We start from the raw sequence: 17,766 nt of genomic DNA on the forward strand, positions 1-17,766 counted from the left end.
ATTAAAATAATACCCACTACCACCTCATACTTCCAATACAATCATTACTTCACACTACTATTTAATTAAAATAATACCCACTACTATCCAAAGATTCTATCTTTCTTAATATGTATGAAAAAGCCAAAGTGGAAGATTAAAAAAAACGGAGAGAGTAATAAAAAAGGAACAACAAAAATAGTATGTATCAAGTCTATATTAAACTTTTATCTTTGAATTTGCATGGTATAACTCAAATATATGAAATCTTTTAAAAATCAAGCTATGCTTAGATCAACTTAAAAAAAATAAATAACTAATAAAAATCAATTTAACAAGTAAAGTCACATACAATTAGTAAAAATTAATAAAAATCAATTTAATCACTAAAATTAAATTTTAATTAGTAAAATTAAATGATAAATGGTAAAAATCAATTTCAATTAGTATAAATAGACTACAATTAATAAAAAACAGTTTCAATCAAAAAAATCAATTGAATTTAAAAAATCAAATGAACTAATGATAGAGCGTATAAAAATAAATGTAGAAGGGGAGTCGGAGGATTCACGTGAGGAAGGAAAGGAAAAGTGAATAATGAATGTGAGTGAGGTTTATGGAAGAAACAAGTGCCGGAAATTGGCTCTTCATTCTTGCTTTTTACACTATTTTAACAAGCGTGCTAAAAGTAGGCACTCCATTTTGATTTTTTTTTTAAGAAAGTAAAAGAAGGAATTGTTAGAATCTTGGGGCCTCAATGATAAGTTTAAACTTTAGGTTGAATTGGTTTGTTGACATGGTATCAGAAGTCAACGTGACAAGAGATCATGGGTTTGAATCTCAACCACCATTCATTTCAAGTAAAATATTTAGCACCAGGTATGTGGAGGGTTTGTGTTACATCTACACTTCTAGCCCAAGGGGCTCTCGTTTGAGGAGACGTGTTAAAGTATATTACATATCCTGAGGCCTCAACAATAAACTCAAACTTTTTGTTAAATTGGTTCCTTAACAAGATTAGATACGCAGAGAGTTAGGGACCACATAATTGATATTTGTTAGTTAGAGAGTAAATATTTTGTTATTAAAAAAATCTCCGTCTTTTCCTTAGCCTATTATATAATAAAAAGAAAAATAGAAACGATTAGTGACTAAGTGGAGAGTAAATATTATTTATAAAATTTTTTTTTTAATTTTTTTTTGGATTATTCATAAATAATCAAACATGTAAGATTATTTTGAGACAATTTACTAACATTTTTCAACTTCTTTTCATTTGCTAATATCTTCCTATGTCAAGTTTTAGCTATATTTTTTTACCATTTCAATCCCGACCCAAATAGTTTTTCTTAATTTTAAAAAAATCATATAATAGAATAAGATGGAGGGACTCATAGTATAACATTTTGGCTCCATCATCAAAAACAAATGCCTTACCGTTAATCCATTAGTAGTCAAATTGGAATCAAATATTCTCCCTTCAGCGTAGACATGTTAAAATGTTCGATTGATCAAGTTTCGAGTCAAGTGATTTTCAAGCCACATTAATTTCAAATCAATTATATCCAATTTGAGTAAACTCAATAGGTCAACAACTTTAAGATATTTATTTTCTTATCATTAAATCTTTTCCAAAAAGAATTTCTTATATGATAAATTTTTTTAAAGAAAGACCAATATGCTAATTTTTGGACTACAATAAATAAATATAGACTAAAAATAAATAAATGGACTAAAAATGTAGTACGTCTGCTAAAAATGATAAGATGGAGTTACAAATGTTAAACGCGTAACTTAAAATGAATCAAAATGGTCGAAGTCGAGTTTACCGGGTTTGACCCAGTTTTTTTCGGGAATTCCAAGTCGAGTAATTTTTCAAGTCAAGGATGAAAATTTCTGAGTTATGACCCACCAATTTCCGGTCAAACTCAAGGTCAATTTCAAATCGGGACGAAAGTAGACCGGTGTGATATTAATACTAATAACAAACACATTACTAAGGCCTGGAGACGAAAATAATTGGTTTTGCGCAGTTTCTCTATTAGAAACCACCTAGTAAGTTGCTATCATGGTACGGCTTAGATTTGATAAGGATACTCCACTTGAACTCAAAGTCCATGCAATGTACAACAAAATCCATTTACCAGTTTCCTGAAGACAAAATTAGGAACTTCACCTTACTACTTACTACTTACTAGTACTTTATTTTCCACATATAGGAGGAATGAGAATCCTCAACAGCATACTTCAGTTTATAGGAACCCCCAACACTTGAAATAGCCGCCAACTTGGTTCTCAAAAGACGCAGCAATTCCTTATGTCTTGACTTTTTCTTGCTCAACACCTTGATATATGCTGTTAATCCAAGCCATAAGATTTCCTTTTTTGTCACTACAAGTTTGCGATCACCATCAGATGCACAACCAGTTTTGTACATCCTTCCCATCATCAGTTGATTCATGTATCTGTCATCAAATGTAATTTGTTACAATTTCTTGGAAGTCAAGGAAGATTTTCGTCATAAAAATAAGCTTCACTATCCCGACAATTGATTGCTGATGAATCCATTCGGGTTTTGAGAAAAATCAATTGAAAGACGAGATTAATTGTTGTACATGTACCTCAATGAACCCTCTATACAAGACAAGCAAGAAGTCGGATGAATCTTGCACCAGAAAGACAATTGGCGAACATAACAATGGAACTTCATTGCACAAAGCACAAAAGCTTGGTACAGATTCAGCCTAATGGTTTCGGAGGAGTTAATGCCAGTATCGAAGAAGATAGGGTGACATTTAGGTCGCATGTAAGCACGCAACTTGGCCTTCAATTGGTGTGCTGGTCTTTGCTGGCAGCTCACAGTCAATGTCGAATTTAAATGATTATTGAGGTACCTGTTCCGCAAATGTTCAGTGCAAAATCAAATGTAGAAAGGATTCACATCAGAACGGATGATATAGTATATTGAAATACAAAAGAAATTTGAACTGAAACCGTAACCAGTTTGGAAAGATTTCGCATCGATAATGATAAATCAGTTAATAACAAACTGAAAGAAATCTTAAAATTAACTATCAATGTTCAGGACCTTTTCAAATGCATCAATATATGACTGGGTACACGTACATCTGAACCAGTAATGAGTCATTGACCCCCACATCTTTTATAGGACTTTCTAATGACTTTTAGTAGACTTTTAATTTGGATGAAAATCTAAATGTTCAGAACTGGTCTGCTCTGAGCAAGTTAGTAAAAGATCTCACCTAGAAAATATTACTATGACTTCCTTTCACAGCCCATTTGGTATCCGGCATGGAAAACAATATGGTTGCAGTCATGCTTACAGAAATGTGTCGCATAGCCAGGAAACAGGTCCTAACCTAGATGGCACAATCGACGCGGCATGAATTTTCCAAAGTAATCATACATGACACAACAGGGGATGCGGCATGAATTTTCCAAAGTAACCATACATGACACAACAGGGTGACAAATGTTCTATCTAAATTCAAAAAGTATAACCATCCTTAACAAGCCCATGCATAATCTGAATAAAAATAGCATCGAATCCTTAATCATGGGGTCGGCAACATGAAAGAAAACAGATCAACATGAGAGGTCGCAGATTGACAGTCATGCACGGTTTGATGTTGGACTTGGGATTTCTTCCTCACCAGTAAGGGCACCAACTCTCCGGGAAAAGTCTTGCTATGGAAAAAAGAATCAAGTAACTTAAAAGTGAAAAGGAATCTCAATGACGTAATTTTGTCAATGACATAAAAACACATTTTTTTTCTTTGTTTACTGAGCACTCCCATATATCTTGTAAATGGTCATTATATAACATAACGTTCATGTTTAATGCAATTTTGATGAAATTCTGCTAGGAAAGTCATGTCAAGGTTCATGTTAATATTTGTACAATTCGAGACATCTCTTTTTCTTCATAAAATTCTTGCTTATACATTACCAATTAAGGGAGTGGTATTAGCTAATTAGGTAGAACGTTTTCCAAAGAATAAAACCACAACACAAATCCTCAGCATAATACTCAAAAGTTTGGATAAGAAACAGGATAGTTAGTCCTCTCAAAAATATTGTATGTGAAATTGAAAAAAGCCTTTATCTAGAGCTTACCTAGTATAATCTGCTTGAACCTCTAAGCTGCAACTATTGATAAGCAAGCCACTCCAGCGTATAAAGGAGACACCATCACTTCCTACTAACAATCTCTTTGAATCAAGATTACACATATCACCAAAATGAAAGTTTGTGCAGAATTTGTCCTCATTCATGTAGCAGTTATATTCTCTAAATCCTCTTCGCAATCTGGAGTAGAATCTAGTAGCCTGCTTTTTCGATGTCGACATAAACAAAAAGTCATCAACAAACCTAAGCAAGAGATACTTAGGAGACGAAAATGATAAGTTCGAGGTAGCTTCAAAAGCAGTACTACCATACTCATCTTGAATTAAGTCATGAGCCCTATTTGCAAGATAAGGAAAGATAACTTTCCTTTCCATATACCCATAATACAATGTACAAAGCAAAGTTGACAAAACACTTCCTTGAGGTATTCCAACAGTTTGCAAGAAGAAACATTGACCTAATTTGAGCACATTGTTCTTTAGATGCTCCTCCAAATTTGACTTGAGTTTTTCCCACCTTACAGTTATGATTTGCTCCTGCAATCCATAAAATTAAATTTATAAAGTAGTTTCACCATGCTTTTAACGATTACACAAAACAAAACTGTATTTATGGAGGAAGCATCCAAAGTAGAAGGTAATCGCAGGCAGTTCCATATAAACATATTCAGATAGCTTGGTGAGCAAGTACACCACAACAGAGACAAATTGAGCTGCCTATTACTCCTAAGTAGTTTCTCAGAAATTATGTCATAACAGATATTTAAGGGATATTTCCACATGGTGAAAAGCTAGTGGTAACACTTTTTTCTTCAAAATTCATACAATAACATCAAGGTTTCAATTTATTCACACCATATCCAAACAAGAAAAAAATACCCATAATTTTTATTAATTGATATCTAAATAAAAGGTAAGGGTACTTTTGTCTTTTTTTGCTATTGTGTGAATAAATTGAAACCTAAATGCTACTGTGTGAATTTAGAAAAAAAAAAAAATAAAGAGCTAGCACTTGCTTTTCACCACAGTTAGAAGCTACCAAGTGGAATATCCCTACATTTAAATAACTCCAACCCCAATCGTTTCTTCCATAATTCGAATAACAAATTCTCACAACATAAAGTAGTTACTTAGATAAGATAATGTCTAATTTTGCTTTACCTTATCCATGCCTTGGATATATTTGCACTATAGGTGGTCTTAGAATTAGTTCAGGCTTGTTCAAAGTAATATAGAATGGAGCCTCACATGGTGCATCAAAAAAAGACACATCTAAGATGATCATCAAAACCATTCCTAAGAAATTTTGATCAAATACCCTAACCTAGACTAAAATTTATCAAAGTATACACATTTATGATGAGCTTTAGTTTCATGTCAGAGCCACAAACACCGGTGCATGTAAGTTTTATTCTAAAAAGTACGTCATCTTAATATGTTAATCTTAACCCAAAATCGCACTACTTTCTATTTTACTTTGTACCATTTACTTTCCTCACTTTCTTTATTTGGTAATGATCCTCTCATTCACTTTTTGATCTCATCCACAAATTCATTCTCTCTTTTCATCTCATCCACTCATTTCTTACACCCACTTGTTTTTTTGTCTTATTCACCAATTACAAATCAATAATTGAACTTTTATAAACTTGTGCAGAATCATACAGAAAGAGGGAGTATAACTTATAAACGTTGTACCTGACTGAAAACAACTGCATGGAGAATCCTCTCACGAACAGGAGGAACATCTTCTACTCCATTAATGTTACTTTGAATCATCAATTTCATATTCTCAGAAGTGCACAACAATTTCTTTTTAAAAACAATCTCAGAGAACTTCTGTAAGGTATATTTGTCTGCCATCTGTATTTCATCAATTATGGAAAGAAGCTTATCCTGTTTGACAGTATCAAATGCTTTCTGTACATCTGAAACTACAATGTATACTTTACGCATAGCTGGGTCAGGGTGTCTTTCCTTCAGAAGCCTCAGAAATGACCCTAATTTTCTTTGAACGTCACCATAAGAAAAAACTGTTGACCCCCACCTTTCTGGTTCCCTTACCTTCAAATCTTTGAATATAACATGCAAATCCCGTAGAACAGTATTTACAGACTTAAAAAAAGATGCATATCTCTTGTGAGTTTTTTTCTTCGTCTTCTTTCTGCAGAATAGGGCATGAATAAGTGATCTTTTAAAATGAAATTTGGATGTTTTCTTTAAGTTCGCTATTGGCCTGGCCCCATTTTCTTTTGGGCACAGCCTAACTTTTGAAAAACCAAAGGACCTCTTGCTCAAAATTTCTGCTACAGCTGCATTATCCAAGGACTGATAACTCTGATTCTTTAGACATGTAGTTACTCTGTCACTGAGCTTCTCCCAAACTGATTTTCTATAAAAATATACGTTCTGCTTACCATGCTCACTTTCCGTTATGTAAAAATTGGCCTGTAATAAGGGAACCACGATATGAGAAAAGAACCAAAAGATCCATCGTTCCAGAAGTGTTTGTCTTAAGTTAAAATGAAGGTTCTGTGAATATTGCAACAGTTCAGGGATCTGCTTAGTCTGAGGCTTAGAAGCAAGAGCATCAAAACAGGTGAAAGACTCCATATTTGTTAAAAGAGGGAACTTAGAAATTTTTAATTTATGCAAACATTGCTGCAAAGAAAATTTTTCAAATAGCCGTAACCGAATGAATCTAGAGATATTTCTCCTCAAAGCTCTTTGGCTCGAGGACGATCCTAAAAGATCAGGTGGGACTATATTTCGGCACACCACCCAAACAAACGATACAACTTCATGCTTTAAGCAATATGGCTGGCTGAAACCAAATTGATGCTGAAGAATTTCAGTCGTTGTCTTGCAATCCCTTGTTTTTGTAAGGGTACTACTCTCGGGCATCTGATCAAATTCCTTATTCATGTCTTGTTTTGAGCTTGACAACTCTGATTCCAATTTACTAGCCTGCAGAAAGATTGAATGATGAACATCGTATAGTTCAAAGTTCAGACTTTGCAATGGACTGAAATGACTTGCTATCAAACAGAATGGGAGAAAAACAATCAGTCCTGAGACTTCTTCATATGCTCCAAAACTAAAACAATTCCTATCTTCATTTTATTTCACCAGATTTTAACTGACATGGGCAGTTCTTGGGGCATCCGAGGTAGCCGACCGCCGAGGGCCCATTGAAATAAGGGGCCTCAAATATTAGATGGTGCTATTCAGTCCCGGTTCCGAGCGATACTTTTTAAGTGATTTGTTTGTAAACCTTTTTTATATTTAAAGTAATATAATGTCACAATACATTTTGTCTTGAATTATTTTTCTTGAAGAGGAAAATTTTGAATCTTTTGATATAATAAAAGGCCCCATTTTTATAAAAATCGCAAAAACAAATAGGGCCTCCAAAATCTTTGCTCCACCCCTATTAACTGAACTGAAATTACATTCTACCAAACTAAACTTGTTAGTGAATTGAACTAAATTTAACTAAACACAACTCAACTCAGCTGAACTTAACTATACTTAATGTATTGATTCACGTTGTTTTCTACTAACTGTAATGGAACTTAATTAGAAAAAATAAAAGGCAACCTCTATTATAAATAGAGAGCAATGGGGTTAGTAGAGAATCGTTCCCAAAACAGTCGTGGTCTTCCTCTTCACGCATCCCAAGGTCAGTCACTTGCACAGCTCTTTGAGGTGGTCGCATGTTTCCCAAGGTGGATGGTTTCATTATGTCTCCTCCCTTCTCTAAGCGTATGACACAAAAGTGAGACTTGAGTGTATCAAAATTGCATAAAGGTTTTGTTTAGGGTCATCCACGAATAGTCCTAGGGGTTTCAGCATACCATAAATCACATTCTGGTTATGTGAGCAACCAAAAAGAAACAATGCCCGTTATTCTCATGTGCTGAAATTTTGTGCCTACAACAGCTAAGAGAAAATATTACAATTTGAGGTACAAATTCAACTACTTGTATGTGATTTATCTTATGTGTCAAGATATTCCGCACTAATAATAGTTGTTGAATTAAAAAACTTACAGTCCACTACTAATTTTTACTAACTCAACTAACTTTTTTTATAATTAAGCTCGTTTTAACTGAATAATACTATTGTTTTAAGCTAAACTCAAGAGGGCATATAACACATACACACACAAACAAAGAATGATTAATGCAACATTATCCATTAATTCGAGTGACCATGAAGCAAGCAACCACCTTTAGCTCTTAAGAATCCAACAAGATTAATTCATGAGCTTCCTTCTTGTCTTTTCTCCTCTTGTTTTCCTATTTTCCCACTCGAAAATCCCCAACTTCACTCCACTGTCTTACCAATCATCAAAAAGGGGCCTTTTTCATTGGGAAAATTGATTCTAAAAATTCCACCTTTTGTTTTCCGATTTTTGAAACCCTACCTTCTTTTAGAACTCAAAAAAAACATGTGGTTGCCACAAATTCCACAAAACTTGCTTTAATTTGATGAAGTAAAGAAGGGCATGTGTTTTCATCTGATTGGTCCTTGAATTATATTTATTTTAGAAAAAATGTCCACCCCCTCACACCTCATTTTAAAATTTAAATATGGAATGCAAAGGAGCACTTATGAACCAAAAATATACCCCTACTATTGTTCACCTCTGGCTACTGGCTACAAACAAATCTTAGCTTGGCCCTAAAGGGCCCAGGTACGTGAAAAATTTTGGGTCAAATAAAGCAAAAAAATTGTCCAACATTTACAATAGAAAGATGTAGCGCTTAGTGGTTAAGACGTAAGAGTATGGTTTTTAAACTAGAGCCCATTTTGTTTAAATAACTACCTTCCCCAAGATTTTTTTTAGATATTTACCTTGGCTCCTTCTAATTCACGACCCAAAATCTCCCCCGTTATTTGGGTACATCACCCAAAACCAACCAATCTAACCTAAGCAAAAAAACTAAACCCAACCACGAGAAAACTTCCTCACACTACTCAAAACATTCTTTGCTAGTCAAAAAACACACCCACCCAATTCGAAAAAAAGCACAACTCACCTGAAAAAAACCCAAGTCTCTTTTTCGTGGGCGCATACTTCGAAGGCGATGGGCAACTTGGATGGAGAAGGAATCAACCCCTTTAGTTTTGTTATTAATAAAATATCTTTTAAAGTGGAAAGATTTGGAAAGAAAATGGTAACTCTCTTCCTTCTCCTTCACTTCTCTCCTAAACAACATGGGGGGCTCCCCTCATTATCCCTTCACCCTCCTTTCCCTTTTTTTTCATTTCTTCTACCTTTCAAATTCTTAGCCAAAGTCCAAACATAGTGTAAAGAAACTAAGAGTTATATTGGATATAGAGAGTAAACCTGGAGACTAGAATCAACATCTCTAGTTGTATCCTTGTCGAACAGGGGTTTGGTAGGGCAGTACTTCTCCAAAAAACTCATATGTTGACATTTCTTAGCTTTGTTGAGAAAGACCCGAAGCAACTTAAGGAGAGAGTGGTATCTGGAAAGTTCATCAAATAAATTTTTCACATGTTGAAATGAATGCACCTTTTTCACATATTAAAAAATTCTAACAAGGAGAAAATATCAAAGCAAAAAAAAATCGTACAAGTACGGAACATTTTATTATATTCATTGTAATAAAGTACAGAAATCGCAAATGTAGCAGAACTAAAAATCACACATATGTGAAAAGCGGAAAGAGGGACTTTCTTTTTAAGCAAAATTGTACATGTTTAAGCAACATCTTCGACAACCAAATGTATGGTGAATGGTTTTTGTACCACCTTAAACACTCCAACAAGGAAATCACAGCCTTCACCTTGTTAAATGGTGATCAATTGAGAAACTCTCGGATAGCACATCATGTCAACAGCCAAATTAAACTTTTACTCACACATTAACACAATCTATTCAAGCTTCTTTGTTTAGACCAGTCACAGAAAATGCAATAAATTGTAGGTTGTTTTCATGCATTTTGAATTTCTGAATGTCAATCTTTAATTCTTCTGCTACTCCCTATATAAATCAATAAAGCACAGTATTTTCTTCATCAAAGAATGAGTATCCCGTCATTGAAAGATCTGAACACCACCAGTCAAAACAACAGATAGCACAGTGAAAGGTTTGAGATTGTTGAATAAGAGTATCAAGATGGAAAAACTTATATTTTCTCTTTATTGATCATTTTAGGTTATATTATGTTCTACTTTTGTGATACAAAACTTTTATGATTAGTGTACTAGTGTTATTGTTATATTTCCTACTTATGATCAATGTAGTAAGATAACATCATGGCCCTATCCTAGCTTCTATGAGAACACCAAATTAACATTTCTCGTCTTTTGTTCGTTTTGTTTCTCAAATCGCATCAAATACCCTTATTTCTGTCGGCCTGCTCCCTAATCTCATTACTTTTTATTCTTTTTTCCACTAAATACCCTCTAGTTCTCCCTTGTAATATCCCTTAACATTCTCCAATATAAACTGAATTCAAGATCTACACCTGGTTCTGTTCCCCTCATTTAGAGCTCTATTTTCATCCATTCCAAGGGAAAAAGCAGCAAAGAATCTACTTTATGCCAAAGCTTTACTTTGGTTAGCTTCCTGCACATGAAGCACATCAATAGAGTAAAAAGCTGAGCAGTGTTTTGATTAGCTTCCTTGGAGCAAGTTTTGAGTTGAACTCTTATATGAGCCTTTAACCCTAAAATCTAAATCAATGGCCATCCAAAGTACATAATACTATCTTCAAAATTGAATAAGAGATTTTTCTTTATATTAATATCTCTGAGATTGAATAAAATGTCTATAATCTCATAACTCATATTTTCAAATAGGATTAAAAAACTGGTAGCTATGAGCAAGATTAGCTAATTCAAATAAAGGCAATAAATTGAGAAATGGATTGTTTATCTAATGGCTAAATGCTATCCCAAAAAACTATGCACATAAAGAATGCATTTTATGGATGATGCCATAAAAGTGACTTATAAACATTTTCACACTCTAGTTTTTTACAGAATTCAAATAGATTATGCAAGTGCCATGTAGTTTTTCAATGTAGAACCATGGAAGCATTTTTATAGATTCAACATGCAAGTGTCACATGAGACAAACAATAAAAAGATATTCTTATATAAGTGTCATACTTACAGGCAAGAAGACCCATGTGAGCACATCCCACGTTTGTGGATGCAGGATACTGGCAAAGTTCTTGGACACATATTTGTCAATCCAAAAATGTGCAAGAATAGAACACGCGCACCATCAAAGCCAGATTTTAAGTGGCGAATGAAATCTAAATGATTAAGAAATAACTGCAACAGCTACGAAGAACAAATTACAAGCATGCACAGAAAAAGAAAAAAATTGCATTCTGAATTTCAGATACAGAACAAGTATAAGAAGCAGGTTACAATGAATTCACATAAGAACCAGAAGGATACGCTTGTCCAGAAAACAAGTTGAAGGCGACTTCAAATTGTAGAACATTAGTTTCCTATTTACTAAAGTATTTTTAGAGACTCTGGACAAGGATTGGAAAACTGAGCAACAGAGGCACAACTGCATCTGAAAATACAAAGTAAAGTGCACAACATAGATAGTCAGAAATTCTCCAAAATCTAATGTTCTCAGCTATAGAGAATGGTTAATATGTCAAAACTCAAAACATCAATGGTTATACCATATTAACACTTCAAGATATAGAAACAACAAAACCAATTATAATACAAAAAAAGATCAATCCTCAATATCAACAGAATAGAATGGCAGACTCGGATAAACCCTCCATTTCGCTTTCTAACAAGGAAATTTTTTTTGTAATATAGAAATACTTTCATACATCCATGGGAAGAGGAATCCCAAAAATCATGATCTACATAACTACATTATCACATTCCAATAAACCCTCTAATTCTGAATTCATCAAAGTAGTGGTAAGACAAGTCTTAATCTAAAAATCCCACCTTCTCGTGATCCAAATAAATGCCATAAAATCCACCTTTTAAAAATTTCATTTTACTCGCTTTCAAAAACATATAATATAAGAACAAATCAAATCATGACGAGTGGCCCTTTTTATCTCTTCAAGTAATAAGTGGGAACATGGTGAAATTCATAAAAAAGTAAACAAAATGTAGTAGTTTCAAATTCAGACAACCAAAAGAAGGATTGTAGACTAACTTCCAATTTCAAACACAGCATTTTTTGAACAAATATAGGACAACCCAGTAAGAGAATGACAAAATTTTACGGGATGGAAGTACATAACAGCATGCAGCATGCTATTACTCAATGCCAAATTTGCATACCAAATCCAAAGCATAGATCATCAGCTTCCATAAATGCATTGTAAGATATAATAACATATGAAAACTCATGTAGCTTTGCTTGTTATATTTACCGTTTGTTCAGATTTAATATAAGCACCAGCTTGATTAGTTACCGAAGTAGACACCATATGACTGTGCCTATCACTGGTGACCAAACCATTCTGACTAACCATGCTTAAATCATCATTCTCATCAAATACTATCTTAGATTGATCCTGAATACTGGAGCCTTGTAACATCAGCCTTTTGCGTCTCTTTCGGCGCTGCCAACTTGGCAATCTCAAGCCCTTCCCTGAGATTAGTCTCAACTCCTTAATTGGTTGATCTTCTAGCATTCTGTTGCAACTATTCTCAGGATTCAGAAGGCTTGCTTCAGGACAGTATGGGCTAAGATAATCAACATTTCTTGAGCCAACTGGACCAAGAAAAAGATTCTGGCCGAAAGGGGCCTGGCTGCCAGATTCTCTGGAGTTTGAGATCTCTTCAACGCCTTTCCATCTCTTTATTTTCCTGGTAAACTGAAAGTATTATCAAACTTCCAAGTCTCTAGAACTGACAGCTTATAGTAGATAGTTCAATTCCTTCTGAAAATAAATGCTTTCATCTGACATAAAGCATAAAAACGGAAGCATATGCACATCTAGTGAGCTTGCCAGCAACCTTTCAATATGATGCACAGAAGTAGGTGAAGCACACTACAGGCTACATATATTTAAGTATGTGATTGTGCGCATTCTAAAACAAAAGGATAACATTATTTTTCTTCCGGGAGCATATCTAATTGTAATTATAACAAGATGGGCTCTAAATGCAAAACTCATCTTATTTGTTTCAATAATTTTGGCCATTGCCTTCTTATAGTAGTGAAGATATGCAAGTACTCAAATAGATAAGCTGATGCAAAAAGATGAAGGAAGCATAACTTCTAACAAGTCGCATCAATTATAATACTACCTTCATTTGAAGATAACTGCCAATTTTATTCCAAAGGAATTTGAACATAATAGTTGCTTTACACAAAAAAAAAGGCGAGTCACAAAAGAGCAAGAGGAAGCATCGGAATATAGAAAAAGAAGTCAATAGAGAGAAAATGTAATAAAATCGATTAAAAGAACTAGATAAGTTGGTACTCAGGGTAGACAAACAGTTGTAAAACAAAGACTGCAACTTATTCTAGACTTATCAAAAAATAGCAAGTGTGCAATTTATTTGGAGACAGAGATTATATAAAGAAGTAAAACAATTGAATATTCCATTTTTGATATAACCCTGAAGGTCCAGCTGTCGAAGACTACAAGGGAGCTGTATGTATTGTAAAGTAAAATTATCGTATAAACTGATAGATGAGGAAGAGACTAGACTAAATAGATAGAAAAACAAAAATACCCAGACCCTTATAACTTAGTGTCGGAAAATTGTGTGAAAATATTGATCCTTTCCAATCCAATACGTCAATGAACAAAAACACATTTCTCCACAGAATCTTGAGCTCTTTTTACTTGTATGAAATGAGTACTATAATAGGTATCTCACCGGGGATGAACATTCTCAATATTCCAAAAAGTAACAGCTCAACCAAATACATTTTACATCCAATATAAATTACCTACTTGCTTGCCTGGATGATGTAAAGATGTCATGGATGTGAGAACAGAAAACTTTCCAAAGAGCCGATTGACAAGAGGACCAGCTACTTGCTGGTGTGCATTGCATTTGATAGGCAAGAATATCAGCGCGTGCATGAGTAGATAACTCATGACACTATCCCCAACCTGTGCAGAGTATAAAGTTAATATTCACGGAAGAACAGAGAAATCTATGACAATCTGATCTATTTCATTAGCTAAAAAATGTTTTTCGTCAACTAAGGCAACTAAAAAGAGACTTTTTTGGATAGAAACAAACATTTTTTCCTATCATTTATCCATACTCAAGTTGCAAGACATATCACATTTGCAGCTACCAGGTCAGATTTTCAGCATTCACCTCTCTTTCACTCCACTTGCTTGCTAAATTCAAGCTCTTTCCAATCCTCGCTTTCGTACCTATTATAGCCCATCCACCCATCCTTATTATGCATTCTCTCCCAGGTACAGAAAATACATCAAACCATCCCCTTTTTAACAACTAGTCAATTAGTTGCAGCAAGAATTCAATCTAAAAGGCCGAGGAGAGAAAGGATTAATTCTCATCTTAATTGTCTTCACTCTATTCTTTCTTGCACCGCCTCTGAAGTATATATGACCATTACTCCTTTAATTTATGTCTATTAATTAGTATACGGTGTAATAGAAATTATTATTAAGAAAAACTTAGTTTCTCATCTCAACACACAATAGATGGCACAATTCCAAACAAAGTAATCAAGTTTCAAAAAACTTTTTCCAAAAACTCATCATAATATACCAAGAGGGAAAGAACTCTATTTTCCTTAAAATATCCAAGTAGGAAAATTAAAGTTTCAAAAAAAAGAAGCAAGAAAGAAACATTCACCTTTTGGACGAACCATCCTTAAGTCTTCACAAATTAACTACATCAATGTGTGAAAACTAGTTGCAAATGAAACGCAAGAAGGAACAGAGTCATGAGGGAATAGAGAGAGGGAAACTTTTGAGGGAAAAATGTTACAAGGGACAAACAGATATCTAGCAAAGGGCTGGTCAACACTATAAGCTAGATTTAATGGCCAGAAACTTAATATCTGTTCTTAACTTACAACTGGTGTATGGACAGCAGTCTCTTTTATGAAGTCTTATTTGAAAGCAACCAAAAAAACATTATAGAAATAAATAAATAAATAAATGAATGAATAAATGAAAAGGAGATTATACCCTTTCTAAGGCCAGTTCCCATGTCCAACTGGTTAGAAGCTTTACAATGATGCTGTTTAATTTAAACTGTAACATGAGTTCAAATTAGCATTAGGAAAATAAATATCTTGCTGCTTCTGTGCTTGAAGCACCATACTTTTTAAGTGCTGAAAATAAAAACTACAACAAACAAGGTACCTTGTATTCTCCTACTCATGCAGATTACATCACACAGACAACAGACAACAGTCAACAGTTTTTTAGTAAGGTCCTCAGCCCAAACTACAGATTACCAAATAATAGACAGAATCATCTACTGTTGGTTACTGAAGAAAATAGCTGGTCTAACTAGTTCAACTCCTCCACACAAAGAAAAGGTTAATGAGCCCTAGTTTCAATTTTGAGGCTCCTTACCAAATTATTCCTTGGGGCTTAGATCTCGAGTACAATGTAAAGCCAACTCAATCATTTTCATTATTTGGAATCAGCAATGACTGAGCTACTAATTGAAGAAATGGCTTCAAACCATCCTAAAAACATTTCTTGTAAAGCAAAGATTAACATGTTTTAAGGAATGACTTTAAAGCATCCTAATAGGGCAATGGGGATATCCAACTGAATTACTAATCCATTGACGAACCCTCCACGGCACCGCTTAGCATTTAGAGCTACTGGGATAGGGAAGAAATCGAAGACAAACGTCAATGCTGGAGATATTAAAGTCTTCCTTCCCACTATGGCCAGCAGAGGGGAATAGAAAGAGAAGCAAAAGAGGAGTATCTCTGCATAATTGGGCATCACAATTATTGACATTTACAGATAGACCATAGATCCTCGTATCCTTAACGAATTTAAGGAACAGTGCGGAATATGGGAGCCCATTCAACTTGACTTCACAGCACCCTGCTAAATCTAACTACCCTTCAAAACAAGGAACGTGATGTGGATGTAGTCATACCGGAGAGTATTTTCCCTTAATGTGAGGTTTTTGGTTCGAGGGCATACTTATGGTAGTATAACATATTAGTGCCTCCAGCTCCATTGAGATTTTCATAGACATTTTGATTCTAGCACTAAATGATGTCGTTCATTTCTTTTTTACTGAGTTTGTACTGGCCTTCATTGTGGATTCTGACCTATTTATTCTCATTCTAATGGAAATTCATTTATCTGGAAACATATGTATGCTTCTTTGGTTTCAGATTATATTCACTGTATTATAAAAACTCATTGATACATGTACCCTTTCATATGATACTTATTTGCTACCAAGAGTCAAATCAAAAACAAATTATTTGTTGTCCAGTAAGGGCTGCATACATCCAACCCCGAAATTCTGCCTAGATGGAAGCACTTAAGGGCATTGGAGGTAGCTATAAAATGTATTTGTTTCCAATACGCCGAAGAACAAAAGCAAAACACAAATTTGAAATACAAAATAAAAAGCTACCTTCTGATAACCATGGCATATAACATTTGACGATTCCATCTCCTTATCAAAAGATGCTAGAATGCTCCTCTCAACAATCTAAACCCACAAAATTGATAGCACTCACAACAAGGCATAATTATATCCAAAACTAAGCATAATGAACTGAAATCCCAAATTAATTTAGCAATGCAAATACATTGAAAAATGTAAAAGGAGTACCTGGATTTGAGACCAATGGCGAGTGAAGCCGAGAAGAGGGGAAAATGGAGGAGCATCATCAGGGATTACAACAAAACAAGTGTTCATAAAAAGGAGAAAATCAGAAGGATCATTTGGTCTAATAAGAAACGCCATTGCAGCTTCATCTCCATTACCAAAAACACAACGAAGACATTTACCATTTGAACTGCAATTACAGTTTCTGGGAATCAAAGAAATGATAGTTTTAGAAAGTGTAGCAGCTTTGTTCTTGAATGGAGTCCATAACACATTGGGTACTCTTCCTCTCTTCCTCCCCATTGAAATTGTGAGTAACAATCAAGGGTTTTCAGTTTGACTCCATTGATATACTCTTAGAATCTTACCCTATACGCCAAAGGTGAAAGGAGAATTTAAGACAAGAGGACTTTCCGCGCCTTTCTAGTTGCACCAATTGGTCATTTCATTTCCCAACATTTTGAACTCTCAAAGCTTAAAGACCCCCACATTACATAGAAGGCGGTTTGGTAACCGACGTATTAGTTTTTTTTTGTTTTTTTTTTTTTTGAATTTTGATTTTTAACGTGCTATGAAATAAGAGGGATAAAAATATATATATGCCGAAATATTCTTGGTGTAGTTCGCTTTTAGTTTTTATGTTTAAATTTTAACTTTTTTAACTAATAAGATTAGCTAATTATTCAGGAAGGCGTATGATAAAATTAGGTATTAATTATTGGTGTTTGTTAATTAAAGGAAAAATATAACAACACAAAATAGCTAACAAAATTAACTTTTTCATTTTGGTTTTAAAAATAGTTTTTATCGACTAAGTTCATGCTTCAAACGATTTTATTTTGGTTTT

The 17,766-nt window shown here is 34.2% G+C and overlaps 1 protein-coding gene across 2 annotated transcripts; it reads right to left on the bottom strand.

Moving 5' to 3' along the window:
• Nucleotides 1-1,388: 1,388 nt before the first annotated feature.
• On the bottom strand, nucleotides 1,389-17,702 carry LOC130808876 (telomerase reverse transcriptase). Of its 2 annotated transcripts, XM_057674413.1 has the most exons (12): nucleotides 16,923-17,702; nucleotides 16,722-16,799; nucleotides 15,293-15,358; nucleotides 14,072-14,233; nucleotides 12,533-12,979; nucleotides 11,574-11,697; nucleotides 11,281-11,425; nucleotides 9,484-9,625; nucleotides 5,826-7,094; nucleotides 4,117-4,664; nucleotides 2,601-2,873; nucleotides 1,392-2,444 (listed from the first exon to the last, which is right to left on the bottom strand). In XM_057674413.1, exons 1-12 carry the CDS (start codon nucleotides 17,220-17,222, stop codon nucleotides 2,174-2,176), a joined length of 3,825 nt encoding a protein of 1,274 aa, XP_057530396.1. In that variant the 5' UTR covers nucleotides 17,223-17,702; the 3' UTR covers nucleotides 1,392-2,173. The 2 variants fall into 2 exon arrangements, with proteins under 2 accessions (XP_057530397.1, XP_057530396.1); XM_057674414.1 differs by lacking the exon at nucleotides 16,923-17,702 and having other exon boundaries at nucleotides 1,389-2,444; nucleotides 12,533-12,971; nucleotides 14,068-14,233; nucleotides 16,722-16,789.
• Between the last annotated feature and the right edge of the window lie 64 nt (nucleotides 17,703-17,766).

The sequence above is a fragment of the Amaranthus tricolor genome, chromosome 3 (genome assembly GCF_026212465.1).
Source record: "Amaranthus tricolor cultivar Red isolate AtriRed21 chromosome 3, ASM2621246v1, whole genome shotgun sequence".
Lineage (NCBI taxonomy): Eukaryota > Viridiplantae > Streptophyta > Magnoliopsida > Caryophyllales > Amaranthaceae > Amaranthus > Amaranthus tricolor.